This window comes from Macrotis lagotis, chromosome X (assembly GCF_037893015.1).
Source record: "Macrotis lagotis isolate mMagLag1 chromosome X, bilby.v1.9.chrom.fasta, whole genome shotgun sequence".
NCBI lineage: Eukaryota > Metazoa > Chordata > Mammalia > Peramelemorphia > Peramelidae > Macrotis > Macrotis lagotis.
The window spans coordinates 666,611,583-666,627,650 of record NC_133666.1 but is presented as its reverse complement, the minus strand read 5'-3'; the positions used below and the strand labels follow the sequence as shown (position 1 = coordinate 666,627,650).

General features: G+C 40.5%; 1 protein-coding gene across 3 annotated transcripts in view; it reads right to left on the bottom strand.

Annotated features, from left to right (window-relative positions):
* SCARB1 (scavenger receptor class B member 1) overlaps positions 1 to 16,068 on the bottom strand; it is a 109,419-nt gene that overhangs the window by 51,973 nt on the left and 41,378 nt on the right. For all 3 annotated transcript variants that reach the window (XM_074205385.1, XM_074205387.1, XM_074205386.1), the window contains exon 2: positions 1,862 to 2,019. In XM_074205385.1, coding sequence (XP_074061486.1) covers positions 1,862 to 2,019 — 158 coding nt within the window. The remainder of the gene's footprint in view (positions 1 to 1,861; positions 2,020 to 16,068) is intronic.

Sequence of the window (16,068 nt, the reverse complement as noted above, 5' to 3'; positions counted from 1 at the left end):
CAAATCTGGATGGAGTCAGGAGAACCCAAGGTCTAATCTGACTGTGTGGCCCTGGGCAAGTCACTTGACTTCTGCCTGCTTCCATTTCCTCATCTGATAAGAATAACCCCTCTCTCCCAGGATTGTTGTGAGAATCCAATGAGAGAATAATGATAAAGTGCAACAAGTGCTAAATGAATGTTAGTAACTGTTGTTATGCCAGCCCCAACAGTCTGTGCTCTAAAATGATTTTAATATGATATAAACATACACATATATGATGCTATCATGATATATTATATGCTCATATAGATGGTGTTAGGGATGTTATTATTGTGGCTCTTATTCCAGCCCCAACAATCTGTGACCTAAGAGGCTTCCTAATACATGATGTACAAACAATAGCCAGGCGGTAATTCATATAGTATGTTACGTCCACACACACATCATTATTATTGTTGTGGTCGCTGTCATTCTAGCCCCAGTCTGTGCTCCACGATGATTTCTAATGTATATCTATGAACTCATACAAAGACATGTATATATAAAGTGATGTATAATCTATAATATAGAGAGATATGGGTATAGATAAAGTTATATATAAAATCTATTTTATATATAGTTATGATGGGTTACATATAAAGTTATATATAAATCTATAATCTATATAGTTATGGTTATATATAGTTATATAATCTATAATATATATATAGTTATGATGGGTTACATATAAAGTTATATATAAATCTATAATCTATATAGTTATGGTTATATATAGTTATATATAATCTATAATATATATATAGTTATGATGGGTTACATATAAAGTTATATATAAATCTATAATCTATATAGTTATGGTTATATATAGTTATATATAATCTATAATATATATATAGTTATGATGGGTTACATATAAAGTTATATATAAATCTATAATCTATATAGTTATGGTTATATATAGTTATATATAATCTATAATCTATATAGTTATGGTTATATATAGTTATATATAATCTATAATATATATATAGTTATGATGGGTTACATATAAAGTTATATATAAATCTATAATCTATATAGTTATGGTTATATATAGTTATATATAATCTATAATATATATATAGTTATGATGGGTTACATATAAAGTTATATATAAATCTATAATCTTGGTTATATATAGTTATATATAATCTATAATATATATATAGTTATGATGGGTTACATATAAAGTTATATATAAATCTATAATCTATATATATAGTTATGGGTATACATAAAGTTATATATAATATATATAGTTATTGTTCATTGCTGTTGCTCTTATTCCAGTCCCACCAGTCTGTGCTCCAAGATGATTTCTAATGTATAATCTCCACATGCATCCCCACATGTATTTATGTGTCTCTAGCTAGCATACATATATATATATATATTATGTATATATATATTACATAGCTATCCCCACACAGACATAGATACATATAATCCTGTTTGGAAGTTGTGCTGCTTCTGCTCCTCTCCTCCCCCAAAGAGACCAGGAACTCCTTGAAGGTAAGGACTGTTTTTGCCCGTCTTTGCATCCTTGGCCTCAGTAGAGCATAGAATGCACTTAATAAACACCTGTTTCCTCCACCGTACCCCATTCCACTGTGATGTTCTCTCATTTTGTTCCAAGATGAAGGTGACTCCCTGGCCCACCTACTCCACCTCTGCTGGGAGTGGAGCCCAGATCCTTCACTGCCCCTCCTCTCTGATGGTCGCCCCCTCCCTGCCGGTGTCGTCCAGTGATGCCAGAGAGCTCCAAGTGTCCAAGCGCAGAGGCTGAGTCTCGGGTGCCCACCTGCCCACCTGCCCCCAGTGGGCAGCAGCCACTCCTCACCTGTATACATAAGGCCCCCGCTCCTGAATGCTAGGCTTCTCTCCCTTCAATACTTCTTCTGCATTTTGGACGTGGAAAAAATACACAGACATGTAGAAGGGAATGGGGATCTCCCTCCACATTTCAAACGACAGGCTGCTGGGGTCGATCCTGACATTCTGTGGAGGAAGGACACACACATTAAAAAAAAAAAAAAGTAGAATCGACAAGCAGTATCTGTATCCAAGGTCTTTTCATCCCAGCTGCCTTGGGGGGTCATGGAGCCTATAGAGAAGGCCCCTGGACTCTGAGACAAGGGCATGAGATAGATGCCAACATCTTCAGAGAAGATAAGGAGGGTCCGTGGGCAATCCTGTGGCAGGTGCAGAAAGGACGGTCATGCATGCTGGATGTCTGGTTCACAAGTCCCAGGTCTAGAGGTCATCTAGTCCGACCACCTCATTTTAACAGGTAAAGAAAGTGAGTTTCAGAGAAGTTAAGGGACTTGTCCAAGATCCCATAGATTGTAGCAGGTCCCGTGGGAAAAATAGAAACTGGCATTACAAGGAGCGAGCTCAGTCTCCAAGAAGAAAAAAGAAAACTTCTCTCTCCCTTCTTTGCAAGGATAGTGAGTAGGGGAGAGACAGGTCTAGGATTTTGCATACGCAGTCAACTTCAACTAAAATGACAAATTGTTTTAACATCCTCTCTCCTCTCTTGGTTGTCTTTGTTATAAGAAAAATCTCAGGGAAAGGGGAAGCACAGGGGAATTAAGGGATGTGTCTAAGCGTATTTATGTGTATATCATTGCATATATGTCTTATTTTGTGTCGGGCTATGTGGGTATTATATTACATATGTGTCTGTGTGTAGACATGTACAGAGACAGTCAGAGAGAGACAGAGAGTCAGAGAGATATAGAGAGACAGAGACAGAGAGAGACAGAGAGAAAAAGAGATAGACTGAGAGACAGTCAGAGACAGAGACTGAGAGACAGAGACAGAGAAAGAGATAGAGACAAACAGAGAGACAGATGGAAAGAGAGCAAGAGACAGAGATAGAGAGAGAGAGAGAGAGAGAGAGAGAGAGAGAGAGAGCACGCAAGAGAAAGAAATGGAAAGATGGAGAAATAGATATAGTACAGTGAAAAGAATGGTGATTGAAGACAAGGGGAGCTAGATTCAAATCCTGTCTCCTGAGACCCTGAGCAAGCCACCTGGCATCCCTGGGTCATAGTTGCCTGTCAATAAAATGAAGGCAACTGCCCTGGCCAGCGTACCAGCAGCCAAGATAGAGCCTCATTCTTCTGGGAGTCACTTGGGGGGCGCAAGGAGAAACTGTGGTAGGTCTTAGCCCACTTTGCCAGGGCCCAGGGGGCCCAGGGTAAAGTATTCCACCCCCAACCCCCAGGTGTTGGGAAGAATGTTCGTACTTGTGCTCTAGCATTATCTGAAGTAATTATATCCCTTTGAACATGCCAACAAGTTACACACAAAAATGAAGGAGATGGACCTGAGGGTCTTTGAGGCCCCTTCGTGTTTTCCATCCATGATTCAATGAACCAAGCTGAGTCTGCCAACAAATCCGAGCAGAGGAAAACCAGGCCAAGGCTGCGGAGCCGCTTTCCCAGGGCTCCACTTGCCCCCGGCATCTCTCTTCTAGCCCAGTGAACCAGTCAAATTGAATAACTTTAGCATCAGGGCAGCCAGGCATTTTTTCTACCACAAGCAATCTGGGAATAGGGCAGGGGCAGGTTGAGGCAGCTGCATTCCCATTGCCAGGGCACCCTCCTCCCCCTCCCCCAACCCCAAACACCCAGGGAGGCGGGTGATCGGCTCATCTCATGCCCTCCTGGCTTGGCCTGCTTGGCCCTTCTTTGGCCTAAACAGCTCCATCTCTTTCCCTGGGGAAAAATACCAGAGCAATTTTTTTGTGGTGACAAAGAACCAGAAAGGGAGGCGGTACCTATCTGCTTGGGAATGGATGGAAAAATTATGATATTCCCCTATGAGAAATGATGGAGTCAATGTCGGGAAAACCCAGGAAGATTTGTACACAAGAACAATTTATACAATAACCTTACAAAAGTAAACAAGTTTCTGAAAGCCATTAAAAAGTTGGAGTAATACAAAGACTAATTACAATTCCATAAGACTGATGAAAAACATGCCACCTCCCAAAAGAGACACAATAGACCCAAGGTGCAGAATGACACACTTTTTTTGGACATTGTTGATACAAGAATCAATTTTTACTTGACCTTTACATATAATGAGAAGTTTTTCTTCTTTCCCCCTTACCTCCACCATGAGGAGTAGGGAGAGGAGAAAAGGGAAAATATTTTTTTTAATTTTTTTAATTAAAAATTTAAACTTTTAAATTTTTAAAAATTTAAAAATAATAATGAAAACAACAGCAGGCAAATCAACTTTAATATTCTCCTTCTTCCTCATAACTTATAAATTATTCAACTGCATTTCTCTGAAAGAGGCCAGCCTATCTAAGAAGGCCTTTGGGATACAAGAAAAAACACTCTCCATTTTCCTCATCTGACTGGTTTGTGAATGGTAACCACAAGAATACAAAGGTCAAAAATTTTAAAAAAAAAAAGGAAAGAAATATCATTCAGCCACCTTGCACTCATGTTTTTCCCTTAGAGAGTCCAAGCCTTCCACTAGCATCTCATCCCAAAGCCAGGCTACTAGAATCCTCTTCCCCTATTCACCCTGCCTCAAAGTCTACCCATCCTTCAGGACCCCAACCCATTTCCATGGAGTCATCTCTGCCAGTCTAATGTCTATTCATCTCCTTTGACACATGCACCTTCAGCTACACTCATCACCCAGTACTCTGTCTTTTCACCCATCAAAATGAAAAGGGCACTGGACATAAGATTCATAAAGACCTGAGTTCAAATCCAACCTCAAACATTTACTGACTGTGTGACCTTTCAGTGAGTCATTCACCTCTGCCTGCCTCAGTTTCCTCAACTCTAAGAATGGGGATCCAGGGTTGTTGGGATCATCAAATGAGATCATATTTGTAAAGCTCTTACTTAACATACTACACATAATGGGCATGCTATAGAAATGCTTATTCCCTTCCCTCTTCCCTATAGCTATGGATAATATCCCTTAATATATACATTTCCCTTATTTCTGTCCCTAAGGAGGAAGTGAGTCGGTATAGGAAGGTAAAAAAAAAAAAAGAGTACTGGACTAAAGACTCACAGGATTTGAATTCGAATCTCATTGCTGACTCTAAGTTATCTTCTCTATGAGATGGGTCCCTTATCTCTAAAATAGTTGACTCTTATAAGGGGCTTCCAGATTTAAATCTAGGAACCTACAAACTTCCCTATTGGGTGATACCTTTAAACTATTACAAGTTTTTTTTTAAGTTCCCCCCCCAAAAGATGTAGTAAAAAAAGTAAACTGATTCTGTAGGAAGAGGACTTGAATTCAAATCAAACTTCTTAATAATTGTATAATTTGTGCAAGCTCCAGTAACTACTTAATGATTTGGGGCCTCACTTTTCTCACCGATAAAATGAGAAGAATAAACTAGTTGGTGTCAGACTCAAATAGAAACATATTTGCTGGCCCCATATTGACTTAGAAAACCACAAATTAACATTATGTTGCATTGATAGGACAGCTAGGTGGTCCAGGGGGATAGAGCACCTGACCTGGAGTAAGAAAGACCAGAGTTCAAATCTGTTCTGAGACATTTACTAGCTGGGTGACCCTGGGCAAGTTGCTTAACCCTGTTCGCCTCAGTTTTCTCATTTGTAAAATGGGCTAGAGAAGGAAAATGGCAAAATCACTACAGTATTATTGCCTAGAAAACCCCAATGGGGTCACAAAGAGTCGGACAACAAACTGGCCTCCACCTCTTAGAATCCCTGGGTTTCTTTCAGAACCCAGACCAAACTCAGCCCCTTTACCTGCTCTGTATTTATTTAGTTTATGTACAGATCCTATTAAATCAGAAGTTCCTTGAGGGTAGGGACTGAAATGACTAAACAACAACAGCAATGAAAAAAATGATATACTGAATTCTTATTTATTTTGTTAAAAAACTGTCATTTACATTTGGGGAGGGGGGTTGTTTTTGCAAGGCAATGGGGTTAAGTGATGTGCCCAAGGTCATACAGCTAGGTAATTATTAAGTATCTGAGGCTGGATTTGAACTCGCCGGTGCTCTATCCACTGCACCACCTAGCTGCCCCACCATCTGCATTTTAATCTGGTTCTGGTCACACTTAGGAATTTGGGGAGTTTGATACCTCTTGAGGTGGCCTCTGAGCTCCCCTTCAGCTCTCTAGCCTAGAATCCTGTGAGATGTGATAGGTCTTCTTGCCTCCTATAGGCTGAGAGACTGCATAGGACACTCACTAGCTCTGGGAGCAGGAGCCAAACACAACTTTTCTTAGTCTCAGCTCTCTCATCTGCAAAATGGGATAGCAAGACCTGAATCTCGTAAATGATGAACGTGAAGCTCCTTGTAAACCCCAGAGCCAGAAAAATGCCGGCTGAAATTCTTTACCGGTTCTCAAGGGCAAAATCAAAAGAGCATTATAATCCCAAGCCCTACCAGAGTTGGAATAACTGGAAGTCATTTCAATTAACCTAAGCATTCATTAAGCACCTACTATGCAGAATGTTAGACTAAGGGTTAGAAAATCAGATGATGGCCCTTGGGACCTCAAGCAACTTAGAGAGGGCAACAAGGGAGGGGGAAGGGGAGGGAAGGCTGAAAAAACAAATTTTCATAATATATAAATTATATATATATATATATATATATATATATATATATATATATATATATATATATATCCCAATGAATGTTGTTGCTTTTGTTCATATCCAATTCTTCATGATTCCATTTGGGATTTTTTTAGTAAAGAAAACTCCTTCTCCACATCATTTTACAGGTGAGGAAATTGAAGTAAACAGGGTTAAGTCGCTTGTCCAGGGTCATGTAGTTGGGAGGCAACAAAGGCTGAATTTGAACTCAGATCTCCCTGACTCCAGGCCCAAAATCCAATACCTAGGAGAGCTCAAGAGATTCCAAAAAATAAGGAATCCCATCCAACTAGCAGTTGAAATCCAAAAGCATTCAAAAGTTGGAGATGTTGTCACTATCAAGCAAATATGTCAATTTTTCCCAAAAGTCTCTAGATGAAAGAGAGTAGAATGAGTGAACAAAGGATCAAGGATGATTTAACAGAACAAGTGGTGCAATAGTGGCTGCCCTGGAGTCAGCAGGACCTCAGTTCAAATCCGACCTCAGACACTTAATAATTACCTAGCTGTGTGACCTTGGGCAAGTCACTTAAACCTCCCCCCACAATTTCCTTGCCAAAAAAAAACCCAGTAAGCTCTCAGTGCTCTCTGAACTCAAAAACTGAGAAAATAGGACTCCCTAGAGGAATTCTGGCCCCTTTACAAAGCCTCTGGTACAAAACAACCTGATGTTTCTGGGTACTTTTGTTGTTGCTGTGGTTCTTTGGACAGAAAACCCACTTCCCTTAAGAAAAAAGTTTAATAGGACCCCAAGACACACTCTAATCAATGTTTGGGTCAGTTATACTTAGTGAATGCCCGGAAAAACCTATTGTCTGGAGGCAAATGACAGAGGAGGCTGCCTGTGGTCCAAATAATATGATCTAAGACTCTATTCCTCCTATGAGGAAACACACGCCCATTGGAATTAACCTTTGGGCAGGAAAAGCAACATCAAGACCCACAGTTGAGAAGGCCATCCTTACAGTATTCAAAATGGGCTTCTCTGCCTCCTCACCTTTTCCAAAGAATATGGGTGAGATTCCTTGCTGCATACAAAGTTAAATCTATGACCTGATGAATTAATGCACCAAAGTCAACTGGTTGCCTTTACTGAGACCTTATCCTGCTCACCAAAAGGCATTTGCTCTTTATCTAGAGGAAAGGCTGAAAACCCAGTGAGAAAAGATGACCTGATGCACTGCAGATGACATGAGTCAGGATGTTAGAGACAGCACTATCTCGAGCTCAGAATCAGGATCCAAAGAGTTTGACAGGTTGGAGCATTGGACTAGATCCAATAAGATGAAATGCCATTTGAATGAATGGAAGTCTCCTACTTGGATCCAAAAAGCAATTTCACAAGGACAAGATGGGGAAGAAGTTAGAATGTGGTTGGTCTGAAGAACACCTGGGGGTCAAGGGGATTAAAAGGGAATCTTGAGTTTCTGTCACCTAAGGCAGCTTAAAAAAAAAAAAAAGCTACACTGAGTCTTAGGAAATGAATTCTTTTTTGAATTAAGCATCTCTTGTGTGCCAGGCCCTATGCTAAGTAAGTACTCTATAAATATTATCTCATATGATCCTTACACCATCCTTGAGAAGCCAGTGCTATTAGGATCCTGAAGCACAGGTCTACCATGTCACTGTCCTATTCAATAAATACAGGATCCTGCTGGTGTTCTAAGCCCTTCTTAAGCTAACTCTTCCTTCTTCTCATTTTCTCACACCTTACACTTTCTCATGTACTTTTCAATCCAAAGGTCTTTTAGTTGTTCCCCAACAACTAAAGACTCTTCATCTCTCATCTCCAGTCATTTTCACTGGTTGCCTGCCATGCCTGGAATGTTCTTCCTTCTCATCTCTTCCCCATGCTTCCCTGGCTTCTTTAAAGTCCTAGCCAAAATGCTACAAGAAGCCTTTCCCAATCCTCCTTAATTCTAGGATCCTCCCTCTGTTGATTATTTCTGATAGATTCTATATAAAATTTGATTGTAATTGTTTACATATTGTCTTCTCATTGGATTATTTGTCCTTCGTTTTCCAAGACGACAAATGACATCTCAAGTGATACTTTGACTTGTTTGTGAAATGAGTTTAAGTGAGTGAGTAGCATAAAGTGATCAGTTCACTTCTCAAAGTCACTGACAAGACAGAAGCTAAGACAACTGTCTATGGTCAGGGATATAGTGGATCACCTTGGTGTCTTTGATGTCTAACCAAACTCTAAGAACTCCACAGAGCTGACTCCAGGCCACCTTCATGGCTGTTGAAACCAATTGCTCTACAAATTCCACCAGGGGACATCTTCAATGCTTGGCAAACCCCCTAACTCACCAATAGGTCTGAGTCCTATTGGATATCCTCAGTCTAGTTCAGTCCATTTGCTGAGATGGTTTTACCAGGATGTGGCTGCTGTAGATCTACAGCCTCTTGGAGCCACAGGTGAAAGATGACTGGTAGGTGAAGCAGTCCTGAAAAGGGTTTGGCAGGTCCTCAGTTGTGCTAACCGCATTGAATATTCTAAACACATACATCCCCACACATACACCCATTCATTAGATTATGAATACCTTGAGAAAAGGTATTATCTTTACCTTTCTATCCCTAGCACTTAGCATGGCGCTTAAAAATGTTTATGAACCATATTAAAAAATGTTCTAAATCACTAATAATTAAAGATAAACAAATGAAAGCAACTCTAAGATTCTATGTCATACCCATTAGATTGGTCAAGTTGACCAAAAAAAGAAAAAAAAAGAAAATAACAAATGTTAAAAGGGATGTGGGAAAATAAGGACCTTATGGTAGAATATGATATTGCCCAACCATTCTGGAAAACAGTCTGAAGTATGCCCAAAACACTATTAAACTTTACATACCCAGGAATATCAAATTACATCCATAAGTCAAAAAGATCAAAGATAGAGAATGAATCCATATGTCCAAATTCCTTGTGGTAACGAGGAATTCCTCATTAAATGGGGAATAGAGGAACAGGATATGATATTTGAAGATGATGGAATACCATTGTGTTATAAGAAATGATGAAGAAGATAGTTTCAGAAAAATCTAGGAAGATTCATGTGACCTGATACAAAGTGAAGTGAGCAAAACCAGGCAAGCAATTTATATAATAATAATTGGTTAGACATCAAAGACACCAAGGTGATCCATTATATCCCTGACCATAGACAGTTGTCTTGACTTTTGTCCTGTCAATAGACTTTGAGAAGTGAACTGATCACTTTATGCTACAATTATAATAACAACATAAACACAACTCTGAAAGATTAAAGAATTCATCACATAATTGATGTAGAGAATTATGAATATAGGAAATTTGTAATTTGAAACAAATTTTATAATCTTTTGTACTGTTACATTTTGTTAAAGTGTAAAATGTTATTTGCTCCTGAGATGTAAATTGACTCCTATTGTTACATTGCTAAATGTAAAATTCCTCTTTCCCAACCTCCAGTTTCTAACCTTTTTACCTGGTTTCTATCAAGTAAGGAGGAAGGATTTCCCCTTTGCCCTCAGTACCAAGATAATGGGCAAGACTATAAAAACCTGGCCTAAACTCCCCCTCAGGTGCTCACCCTGACCCAATCAACTCTCCCTGTCTTTCTCTCTTTCTCTCCTTATCTCTCTCTCTCTGCTTGTCTCTGTCTCTCAAGCAACCCTGCCTAGCCTTTTGTTATTCCCTTCTATCTTCAAAGTATCTTGCTTCTTACTTCTTTGTACACTTTGCAGCAATCTATAATAAATGCTGAGCAATTTTAAATCCCAGGGGGTACATGAATTCATTCGCTTTTCACTAACCCTCAATCTCTGTTGGAGACCCCAATTCTCATCCACTACATTTTCATTATATCAATTTTCAATTCTTTAATAAATCAATCAACAGTTATAAAATGCTAAGTGCTAGCATTGGCAAAGTGTGGATAATATCAGCACCTACTTTCCAGGGCTGTTGTAAGGCATTTGTTAAAAGCCCTTAGTCAGGGGCAGTTAGGTAGTACAGTGGATAGAGCACCAGCCCTAGAGTCAGGAGGACCTAAGTTCAAATTCAGCCTCAGACACTTACTAATTACCTAGCTGTGTGACTTTGGGCAAGTTACTTAACCCCACTGTCTTGCAAAAACCAAAACCAAAAACAAACAAAAAAAAAAAAACAAACAAGAGCAGCTAGGTGGTGCAGTGGATAGAGCACCAGGCCTGGAGTCAGGAGGATCTGAGTTCAAATCCAGCCTTGGACACTTAACAACTACCTGTGTACAGACCTTGGGCAAGTCACTTAACTCCAGTGCCTTAAATAAAATAAGAAAAAAAGTTTTTTTAAAGCCCTGAGAGGGCTAAGGCATTTTATACATGTTTAGTTCTTCCTTTCTTCCTTTCCTCAATGATTAAAAGTCAAGAATAGAGGCAAAGTCCCTGCCCTCATAGAGCTGACTATCTAATAGGGTAGCTAATATGCAAACAAGTCTACAGAAAGCAAGCTATATGCAGAATTAGCAGGGAATAATTAATAGAGGAAGGCACTGGAATGAGAAGAGGTTGGAGAAAGCTGCCTGTAGAAGATAGATCTGTTATGGTTTTAGGGATTCTTGTATCCTCAGGCTCACCAGGCAAAGGAATAATGACAATAATTTCCACTTAACTAGCCCATCAAGTTCCCTAAAGCACTTTCCTCCCTAACATCTTGTTAGATAAAAAGTATGAATATTATCTTCATTTTATAAAAGAGAACACAGAGTCTGGAGGGCGTGACTCCCCCACAGTCATACAAGTCATAAACACCTCTAATGTGATTCAAACTCAGGTTTTTTCTGGATCCAAGTGAGGTGGGGAACATGCCTGTCACCTCCTTATATCTACAACACTTGGTCCACCCCAAGCAGCAGTTGCTTAATGAACGCATTGCTCTCTAGTTCTCATTTTCTTCCTTTCCTCCTTTATTTAGTCCCCACACTCTGGGCCCCCAAAGTAAGTTGATTCTGGCCATATTATCCAGGGGACACTTGTCTCCTTCCTTCCCCTGCTTCAGTTTTCTGAAATCTACTTCCTTCATCTCAAAGCTAGTATGCTCATTCATTCATCTCTCTCTCTCTCTCTCTCTCTCTCTCTCTCTCTCTCTCTCTCTCTCTCTCTCTCTCTCTCCCTTTCTCTGTATCTTTCTCTCTGTCTTTCTCTCTCTCTCCCTATCTCTCCCATCTCTCTTACCCCTCCTCTCCCTTGTCTGAAATGACTTATGAAATACACCACCTCCCTCACACTTTTTCCCAATCATCAAGGATAAATTGGTTTTCCTCTTACACAACTCCCTCATGATGCTGGCCACCATCCCCTGGGTACAATATTTACCAGCTATCCCCCAGCTATCACCTTGATTTAGGTCTGACTATTTGTCACTCAACAGAGATGGCCCTGAAGTGCCTTGCCTCATACTGGCAGCAGCCAGTCAGGGAGCAACTATGTCCATAGGACTGTGTACCAACCAGCCTCCCTTCTGGTAGAAACATGTTGGAGTTATGAAAAGACATGAGATGATCCTCCTCCCACATGGCCAGCCCTAGGAGCACCGCCCCCCAGCCCAGAATTTTGCCTTTATAGGCTACCAGAAGATAGAGCAACATCACAGAATTTTAAAATGTCAAGGCCTTTGAAGATCATCCATTCACTCAATCTTTTTCATTTTGCAAGAAGTGTGTCACCATAGCCCAGAGATGTTGAGTCACTCTCCCAAAGTAGTACAACTCATCACTGCTGGAATATTGTGGGAGGCCTCAGCTGTTCTCCATTGACTTTCAACCCCAAAACCTTCTGGTTTATCTTAAAAATACATTTCTAATCTCCTGTCCACAAACATCCAAACCCTTTTTTGCCTTATTCTTGACTTTTAATCATTGCTTGAGAAAAGGTGGGAGGGAAGAAATAAACACGTATACACCTTAGCATATACAAAGGGCTTTCAACAAATATAATCTCATTTGAGCCTCACGATAGCCCTGGGAGGTAGGCACTGATATTATCCACATTTTACAGATGAGGAAACCATGGCACGTAGAGGATAAGTGATTTACCAAGGGCCACACGCTGGGAAATATCTCACATGAGGTATTAGTACTTCTCAATTTAGCCTCTGCGCTTTTATTATTTTTTTTTGACTGAGCATAAACTGGATTTAAGTGGGGCATAATTAGTTACTCAAACTGGTGGGCCTCCTGCTCTCTCTTCCAGAGTTGTGGGACAAAAGTTAGGATGACCGGTGATAGTCTCGGATGTGGTAGATGACCTTGGCATCTTTGATGTCTGAACAAGCCCCGAGCACCCCACAGAGCTGCTGACGTTGGAACAAACTGTTCTCATCCGCCCATTCTGCCTGGGGAAGTCTTCATATGTTTAGACTGGATATCCCCTAACTCAGCAACAGGTTTGAGTCCTATTGGCTACCCTCAAACTTGTTTTCACCCATCTGCTAAAACAGCTTTATTAGGATGGGACCTCTGTGAATGCTACCACTTCTAGGAGCCAGAAATGAGAATTGGGGAACAGGTGGATACCAAAGGTGGATGAGCCACCCTGAAAAGCTCAAAAGCCCCTCATACTAGTCCTCCAGCACCATACTAGGTGCTAGTCCTCTAGAACATGCATCCACTCTCTCTGTTCTTAATGAATTTTTGTGAACAGAGTAATTACTAATAAGACTTCTCTGAATCTTAGAACATGAAGGCAATTCAGAGGCCCATCCATCTACACCTGTTCAAGAATTCCTTTGGCAAATTAATCCAACCAATAGGCATTCAGTTTTTGCTCAAAGCTCTCCAATGAGAGGGAATGCAGCAGCAGCCCATTCCCCTTTCAAGGGACTGCTTGAAAAGTCTTTGGAGTAGAAGCTAAATGTGAGTCTCTTCAATTTCCACCCATTGAGTCCTGTTCTACCTTTGGAGGTCAAGTAGAATAAAATTAATCCCTCTTCCTCATCAGGTCTCTTCAAATTGTTGAAGACCATTACCATGTCCCCTGGGGCAGCTCAGTGGATAAAACTACAGGCTTAGAGTCTGGAAGACCTAAGTTCAAATCTGGCTTCAGACTTGGTTTTTTTGGCTAGGCAGTGGGGTTAAGTGACTTGCCCAAGGTCACAGAGCTAAGTAATTATTACCTGTCTGAGGCTGGATTTGAACTCAGGTCCTCCTGACTGCAGGGCTGGTTCTCTATCCACTGTGCCACCTAGATGCCCCCAAGCCTCAGACTCTTACTAGCTGGGTGACCCTGGGCAACTCACTTAACCCTGTTTGCCTCAGTTTCCTCATCTGTAAAATGAACAGGAGAACATCTCCTCCAGCAGAAGAACTGCTCTAGTATCTCTGCCAAGAAAACCCCAAATGGGGTGGCAAAGAGCTAGACACAACAATAACAAACATGTGCCTAGTACAAAGCAGGTTCTTAATAAATGTTTATTGTTTCTGCAGTGAAAATGAACTCAAAGCCCAATACCATTCTGGCCACCTCTTCTGGATGCTCTCTAGCTTATCTAGTTTTTTTTTTTCTTTTTGGCAAGGCAGTAGAATTAAGTGACTTGTCAAAGGTCACATAACTAGGAAGCATCAAGTGTCTAAGGCTGCATTTGAACTCAGGTCCTCCTGAGTGCAGGACATGCTCTATCTACTGCATCATCTAGCTGCCCCTTATCCATGTCTTTCTAAAGAGTATTGCCAATAACTGATCACAGTAGCTTGTTTCTCTTTAGCTGAACACCCATTAATTCCTACTGAGGGTTCAGTCCACCAAGACCCCCAGAACTTTTTCAGATAACATACTTATGCCTCCTAAATCTTGTTCTTCAATGTCAAGCCTTTATATGTCCCTCAATTAAATAGAATCTTATTAAATTTAACCCATTTTTGTCTATTATCTTCTGGTGAATGAGCTGTGCTTCTAAGTTCTGTGTCCTTAGCAAACTGGACAAAGATTTCCATTCATAGATTAAAAAAAATCAAAAACAGCAAAGGACAAAGATCCATGGGAAACTCTACTGGAGTCTTCTCTCTAAGCCAACATTGATCTATTCATGACTTTTCTTTGCATCCAACCAGTCAACATCTAAGGGACATTCGATCATGCAATTCCCAGCCTCTCCACTCTTTTTCCACCTAAGAAAATGCATTTACTCTTTAGGGGTTTTTTTTTAAGTTTTTTTGTTTGTTTGTTTTTTTGCAAGGCAAACTGGGTTAAGTGGCTTGCCCAAGGCCACACGGCTAGGTCATTATTAAGTGTCTGAGGCCGGATTTGAATTCAGGTCCTCCTGACTCCAGGGCCGGTGCTCTATCCACTGCGCCACCTAGCCACCCCTGTATTTACTCTTTAAACACAGATAAGTGTAAGGCCCTCAAGGCAGGTTAGTATAATTCATTACTTCTCTTCGGTTAAAAAGAAAAATATAGTAGGAAATTAGTACAAAAATACCACCAACACACTCATAGGTACATGTGCACCTAGATCTACATATACAGACACACACACACAAACACAATCCTCCCATCCAAGAAACTCACTTTGATTAAACAAAAACATCCCAGAAAGAAGATACCCATCTGCTGTGGGACAGAAACTCACAGGTAAGATGTTATCTCTTAGTATATAAACCACTTCAAATCATTTCGCTAACACAAGAGAAAATGATGAAAGCATGAATACAAAGTCTATGGGAAGCCCTTTGACAATGAGTACAGGTAAATTATTAATAATAACAATTGGGGACGGCTAGGTGGCGCAGTGGATAGAGCAGCGGCCCTGGAGTCAGGAGGACCTGAGTTCAAATCCAGCCTCAGACACTTCATAATGACCTAGCCGTGTGGCCTTGGGCAAGTCACTTAACCCCCTTGCCTTGCAAAAAAACTAATCCTAATATTAATAACAACAGCAACAACAATTATCACAATCAGCAGCAGTTGTTGATGGTCTAGAGGAAAGAAAGATGGTCTCAGGGAAGCAGATGATTGGGGTTCAGGTTCCAGCTTTGACACAGATTGGCTGAGTAATCGATCTGTGTCCCCAGAATCTTCTATGAGACTTTATGTGAGTTGCCCAGCACCAGCTGGTAGAAGGAGGTAGTTTCTTACCAAGGAGCTCCCTACCAGGTGAAGCCATGGATCCTGAGAGAAATGAACAGTCAATAAATAGTTATTAAGGATCTTCTATGTGACAAGCCCTGAGAATAAAACAGATGCTACATATAGTCCCTGCTCTTGAGCCAAAAAACATGCACAAAAAAATTCTGCACCGGATAAACAGGAAACAATTAAATAACGGAAAGTACTAGAATTAAGAGGTAGGGAAAGCTTCCTGTAGAAGGTGGGATTTTGTTGCCACAGCTTCGTCATTTCAATCATGTCTGACTCTTCATGACCCCGTTTGGGGATTTTTTAAGGGGGC